Source organism: Carex rostrata, chromosome 19, assembly GCF_964058835.1.
Source record: "Carex rostrata chromosome 19, lpCarRost1.2, whole genome shotgun sequence".
Lineage (NCBI taxonomy): Eukaryota > Viridiplantae > Streptophyta > Magnoliopsida > Poales > Cyperaceae > Carex > Carex rostrata.
The window spans coordinates 2,602,453-2,609,487 of record NC_135936.1 but is presented as its reverse complement, the minus strand read 5'-3'; the positions used below and the strand labels follow the sequence as shown (position 1 = coordinate 2,609,487).

At 31.5% G+C, this 7,035-nt stretch overlaps 1 protein-coding gene across 1 annotated transcript; it reads left to right on the top strand.

Annotated features, from left to right (window-relative positions):
* The first annotated feature begins 314 nt into the window (after positions 1 to 314).
* Positions 315 to 1,944, top strand: LOC144571620 (protein CYTOKININ-RESPONSIVE GATA TRANSCRIPTION FACTOR 1-like). The gene is made up of 3 exons (XM_078320970.1): positions 315 to 712; positions 934 to 1,302; positions 1,434 to 1,944. Exons 1-3 carry the CDS (start codon positions 386 to 388, stop codon positions 1,755 to 1,757), a joined length of 1,020 nt encoding a protein of 339 aa, XP_078177096.1. The 5' UTR covers positions 315 to 385; the 3' UTR covers positions 1,758 to 1,944.
* Positions 1,945 to 7,035: the final 5,091 nt, after the last annotated feature.

Below are 7,035 nucleotides of genomic sequence, written 5' to 3'. Positions count from 1 at the left end.
TAAATGTTGATCTACTTCTAAAATTTTATTTTAATATAAATAATTTAATTTGGTATTGTAGTATGACTTTACATTTTGAGATTTTTTTTATTGGATTTAATTTACTGCCTAGATATACAAGGAAAAAAAAATTAAAAAAGAGAGAGTATATTTCCGTTATGAACCGATTGGGTTATACAGATGTCTGTTACCGGCCGCTATATTAATTATATACCCACAACTATATGAATCTATTGTCCCTTAAAATTGTTAATTATAATTTTTCGGATAAACTATTGTCGGTTTCATTTACACCCCCGAAGAGAATATCACACGGATTAACTTTTAGTCTTAATTGGGCTCTTGGGTTTGCTTATATATAGGAGATATTCACACTCCGCAATTCATGATCTTTCTCATTCTCTTTTTCCACCTTTCCTTTTATCTATTTAGACCCCCCTTTGGAATAAGACAGTGCTCTTCTTCGCTCTCTCTCATGTCTAGTGCACTCTACATGAGCCACTTTCCTAATTTTTCCCTTGAGGGAGATCAAGATCACGGGCCAACCTTAACCTTAGCCAATGATCCCTCACTTATTTATCCTTTTGTGATCGACAATTCAAGAGATCAGGGATCAAGAGTAGGACATCATGAACAAACGGAGGCTATATACCCTTTTGTGATGAACAATTCAAATAACCAAGGAAGAGTTGAAGGTCATGATCGAAGAGAGGTGAGCCATATTTCAAACCGAAAACCTTTAATATTTGTCATTTCTTTCTTTTTACACATAGATCACAAATACAAAGCTGTTCACAGAAACATTCTTGCTTGATGTATTTAGAATCTTTCCAAAAGTAATCAAAGCAAGTTAAAATACGATACTAAATAAAACTATCATTAATTTATCTTATGATTGAATTAAATTAAACTTTCTTTTACTTTCTTGTATAGATCAACGAGCATATATTCATGGCTGGATCAAGCACTGAATCTTTATCTATTCCATCCCCCCATGGGATCATGACTGATAACAAAAGTGATCAACAATCTTTGTCTGATCACCTTGTTGCGAGTCATGGCTTATCACAGGACCAAGTACAAGGGCAGTGGATGCCATCAAACATTAGGTTCGTGAGGAAGATGATGAACTCAGATCGCGTGACCGAGAAAAAGCAGAGAAGAACTTCAACACAAGCAAACCAACAAGATCAAACTACAAGGAATTCCAACAATAACTCGTCACATGACGTAGTAAGAGTTTGCTCAGCTTGCAATACCACAAAGACCCCACTATGGAGAACTGGCCCTTCTGGCCCAAAGGTAATTAAAACTAAGGATACTTTTGCAAAACGCCAGAAAATCATTTACATAGTGTTCTCACTGATCATATCCTTGGTGGAAGTTTTAAATTGTATTGATTTTTATTTTCTGTTTTGGTTGTGTTGGTGCAGTCGCTCTGCAATGCATGTGGCATTAGACAAAGGAAAGCAAGGCGTGCTGCTTTGGCAGCTGCAAATGGTGGGCTACCTAGTTCTGCACACACTTACAAGGTGAAAAAAGATAAGAGATCAGCTGATGTAGATCGGACTCTTCCTATTAAGAAACGGTGCAAGATCAATACTCCAAACAAAGTGGCTTGTAGAAAGATCACCACCAAAGATGAAATAATTATCAGCTTGAGCAAGAATTCAGCTTTCCATCGGGTTTTCCCACAAGACGAGACTGATGCTGCAATTTTGCTGATGGCTCTATCGTGTAGTCTAGTTCACAGTTGAGGATTGTTTTATCCTTGGTTTGATACTGTGATTTTATTAATCGTTATCATCTTTTCAAAATTTTTGTTTCTTTGCGAGTGAAGCAAGTGTTTGTGTGTGTGATTTTGGATGTGAGAGAGAAGACTTAATTTGAGGATCACAAAGAAGAGTGATAAGTAAGGAAATAAAATAAAGTTTTGTTAGATTTTGCTTTCTGTTCCCAAGTACTAAAATAGTGAACAAATAATTAAGAATGTTAAATCATGATTTGAGGCATGGCCTGATCCTTTGATCTTCATGGCTTATGATTTCATTCATGATATCTTATTAATTGTACATCTCTTTTTCTTTCTTTTATTCCTCGTACTATGATCTTGGATGTTCCAAATCCGAAAAGTTTTAAGTTGCAAGCACTGGATTTTATAAATATAGTTAATTAAATGAAGCATTCTAAATGTTGCTAGACCTTTCTGCGTGCACTAATATTTAATTTTTTTTTCAGCAACTATTTAACATTCACACACGATTGCTTTTTCTGGATTTCGAACTTGTGACCTCCCTTACGAATATATAGCATCGTTTTTGCCACTAGATCAAAAGCTGGTTCTCGCACTAATATTTAAATTAAAAGTATTTTTCTAGATTCCTATTCCGTGATATAGCAGTAGTAATTTACCTTTCTACGTGCATGCAAGTTCTTGACCAAATCGTATATATTGAGTCATTCTCACAATTTGATTTAGAGAAATTCACCTTCTTACCTTGATCCTTAATTATATGCATTCTAGAAATATAAATATTTATTTTGTAAAGAAGAATGTTCATACATCATGACGTAAATTCATGACGTTTATATCTTTTGCATATATATAGTAGGAATCAACGCTTTTAAAACAAACTATGCAAGTTGAGATTGAATGAGAATTTAGATTATACGAGATTCTATGCACGCGCGTTCAACTTGTTTATACTAATTCATAAAAGAGATTACCTAAACCTATATATGGCATAGATTATAATGAAACCTTAGTACCGGTGACAAAAATGAATATACCGTGAGAATTTTATTTTCTATTGCGGTAATAATGATTGAGACCTTTACCAAATAGATGTTAAAAATGTCTTTTTTCAAGGAACATTTGAAGAAGATGTGTATACAGAGGCAGAGCTAGCATGGACTAGGAGTAGGTGGAGATGTTAAAAATGTCTTTCTTTGAAAATAACATATACATTCGTATAAAATCAAGTCATTGCCTACCCCTATTTTGGTCCGTTACCTACCCCTGCCTCGATTCTCTTTTAGTTGTGGCTTGATTAGGTCTTTTTTGTGTCAATTTTGAATTTAACAAAATTGAGTTTTGTTGATTTAGAAAGAAATTGAACGGAGGCTCTTTCAAGAAGAAAAATAATTTGATACTTTTTTCTAAATAGACTTAGTGTACTGGTCCATTACGTATAAAAATAAAAAAAAATATTGGTTCATAGAGAACAAGAAGCATCTAGAAATTATTTGAGCCTTAACATTCAATTTTAGAGTTTCAAACAATTGTGCCTTGCTATTTGACGATTTTAACATACAATAAATCCATTTATTTTTAAACTATCAAAAAAATTATCTCAATCACAAACTATAGTAAAAAAAAAATTTAACATGATTTTTTTAATCAAACTGTTTAGAAAAAAATCATTTTTAAGAAAGGGTGCATTGATAATTTTAAATTTGTATTAAAATATAAAAATAAATAATAATAACTATTTTTTAATAATTTATTTTTTGCCTACCCCTGATAAAAATTCCGACTACGTCACTGGGTGTATATGACATTACCACCCGGTCATAAATTGGAAACTGACTCTAACTTAGTTTGTAGGCTAATTAAATTAATATATGGATTAAAGCAATCTCCACGGGGATGTTATGACAAACTTAGCTCTTATTTAATTTTTTGTAATTTTAAAATTAGTAATGCCAATCACTCTTTATTTACCAATTATGATGGAATCAATACAACTCTCATTTTAGTGCATGTAGATGACATCATAATTACCAAAAATAATTTAGAGCAAATAAAAGAAGAAACAACTTTAAAAAAAATGACATAAAAGATTTATGATATCTTAAATATTTTTTAGGAATAGAGGTAGCTTCTTCAGATAAATGACTCTTTTTTTTTCAAAGAAAATATACACTTGATTTATTAAAAGAAACCAGTAAATTAGAATGCAAACTGACCTCTACTCCAATTGACAATAAGTGCAAATTAAATAGTAAAAATGGTGAACATTTAAAAGACATAAATCAATTTCGAAGACTTGTAGGAAAATTAATCTATTTAACAGTTATTCGTCCGGATACTTCTTTTTCCGTAAGCCAAATTAGTAAGTTCACGCATCACCAAGAACACCACATTTAGAAGCTGTAAATAGAATTCTGAGGTACCTAAAAAGTAATCCCGGTAAAGCCATTTGGATGAAAAATAACAATTCTAATGATATATGTGGTTATTCCAATGTAGATTGGGCCGGAAGTTTTGATAGAAAATCGACAATCAGTTTTTGCACATTTGTACGGAAATCTAGTCACATCATAAATCAAGAAACAAAATGTTATTGTATGATCAAGCGCCGAAGTTGAATATCGTGCCATGACATCAACTGTAAGCGAATTGACATGGATCAAGCAACTCCTATCAGACATGGGGTTTAAAACTCAAGAACCTATGAAAATGTATTGCGACAACAATTCGACATGACACATAGCATCAAATCTCATATTTCATGAGCGAACAAAATATATAGAAGTGGATTGTCATTTTATTAGAGAAAAGGTTCAAGCAAAGAGAATTGAAACACTATATGTAAAGAGTGAAGATCAACTTGCGGTTATCTTCACCAAAGGCTTGGATTCGAGTCCATTTGAAAATATTACAATTATACATTCCTAACTTGAGGGGGATTGTTGAAAATAAAATAAGATTCAAAATTATAACAACTAGTTTATTTACTAGAATAGAGAATATTATACCATTATTAATAGATTAATATATAGAACATGAAATAGTGCCTTGTAATTAATAGCAATAGGGAATAGTGCATTTCAACAACTAGTATTTTTATGGAATCAGATCTCCTGCTCCCAGAGTCACTGCGGGGTGGGCCCGGTTACCATTAAAGGGTTTGTGGTTAAAATGGTTTTGGGTTTAGGGTTAAATGAGGCCCCATTCTGCAATGACTCTGGGGGAAGGAATTTACTGCCCCCAGGGGGGCAGACGATTCAGTTCCTCTTTTTATTGCCTTGTAATTAAAAGCAATATGGAATAGTGCATTCCAACAACTAGTTTTTTTATTGTCTTGTAAGTATAAATAAGGACACTTGTAATCAAAAAATAAGATTGCAAATACAATTCATTTTCTTAATCTCTTTTCTCTTTGTCTTACAAAAAATATCAGTAACTAAATATTAAAAAAACAATTCTGCTCAATACATTTGAGCATAAAAATAAATGAAAGCGTAATAAAGGATAAACCAAGAAAACAGTAAGATGAAAACTAAATTCTAAATATTATTTTTATGATGATCATCTTTTCTTCTTAAGCGTCTATATTAATGAATTGTATCTCCATTGTTAATTCTTTGACCTGTTCAACAAGTTGAAGCAGATTGCATGTTTCCTCTCTAAAAGTTCTGATACAATGTTCTCTCCATATAACAAATTGTGTTCTCTCTAAAAGAGATTAATTTTTTTGTATCAAATATAGATACTTTGTTAAAATTTATAATGCTTTCAGTATAAAGAATTAAGGCTTCACCTACGTATGATTTATCTATGCCGATTACTTATGTTTATAGTGTTACAACATCTTTAATGGGGTCAGTTTCCAGTTACCACGATATCTTTTATGCTAAATTCCGGGAGTAATATGCTACCATTAACAAATTAAAATATCTAAAGGTTTTCTTCATTCAGTGATCTCTGTGCTACGTACATATGGAAAGGGAAAATTACAAAACATGATAATAAGGAAATTAACTCTTCAGAAAGTTTTTCTTTAATTATACACTTGTATGAATTTTAGGCTTATATTGATCACCTTCTAACAAAATATATGCTACACATACACTGCAATATATATTAGAAAATGTCACATGATCGAATGAAAAAAATCAACAGATTGACTGTACTACAGTCAAAGACGGAGCCAGTATTGGCCAGGGGTAGGCAACTGCCTACCTCAGAATTTTGAAAAATACTTGTAAATCTGTATAGAATTCAATTATTGCCTACTCCTATTTCGGTTCATTGCCTACCTCTGTCGTGATTCTCTCTAGATGTGGCTTGATTTAGCCTTTTTTTGTGTGTCAATTGAATTTATTAATTTTGTTGATTTGGGACAAAAATGAAGAGAACGGAGATATGTGGAAAAGAAAGGTTGTGTGGAGAAGAAAGTTAATTAAATACTTCTTCTTAAATACACTTGGTGTTTTGATCCATTGAGCATAAAAATAAAAATAAAAAATAGTTGGTTCACATTGAATCAGGCCATGAGAAGTTATTTGAGCTCTCACATCAATCAAGATAATTATGCCTTATTATTTAGACGTTTTTAACATGTAATCAATTTACTTTTTAAGTTATAAATAAAATTGTCTAAATCACAAATTATAGTGAAAATTTTAATTATTATTTTTTCAGTTATGATTTAATGTTTTCATACATACATGTACATTTAAAATTAAAAATATATCATAAATATTGTGTATGGTTAACTTGTAAATATAGTAAACTTTAATAATATATGTTTGTCCTAACATGATTTTTTATACAAATTAACTTTTTACTGAATTGTTAGAAATAAAAAACTATCATTATTTTTACGAAATAGTGTGTTGACAATTTTAATTTTATTAAAAAAATAATAATTTAATAATAGCTCATTTTTTGCCTACCCCTGATGAAATTCCTAGCTACGCCAGTGATAACTGAAAAGTATGTTATTTACAAGAATGCAAAAAAAAAAAAAACATTGTTTGCTAGAAGACATCCAATGTAGTGGCATGATCACATTGTCCCTTATTCTTGTTTGCAGCTGCTTATATAGGGGACCACATAATTGTTAGTTTATAGGGCTTCTCTTCACCTTTTATGATTGGGAGACAAACACAGAGATGTGGGGAGTACATAAGCAATGGAGGAAAGACAATCAGCCAGGTTGGTATCATGTCTTGATTGTAACAAGTTGCTGGTAGACAGTTCTTGCCTGTATGGCAGTTTAATAAAACAATCTGTTACAGTATGTT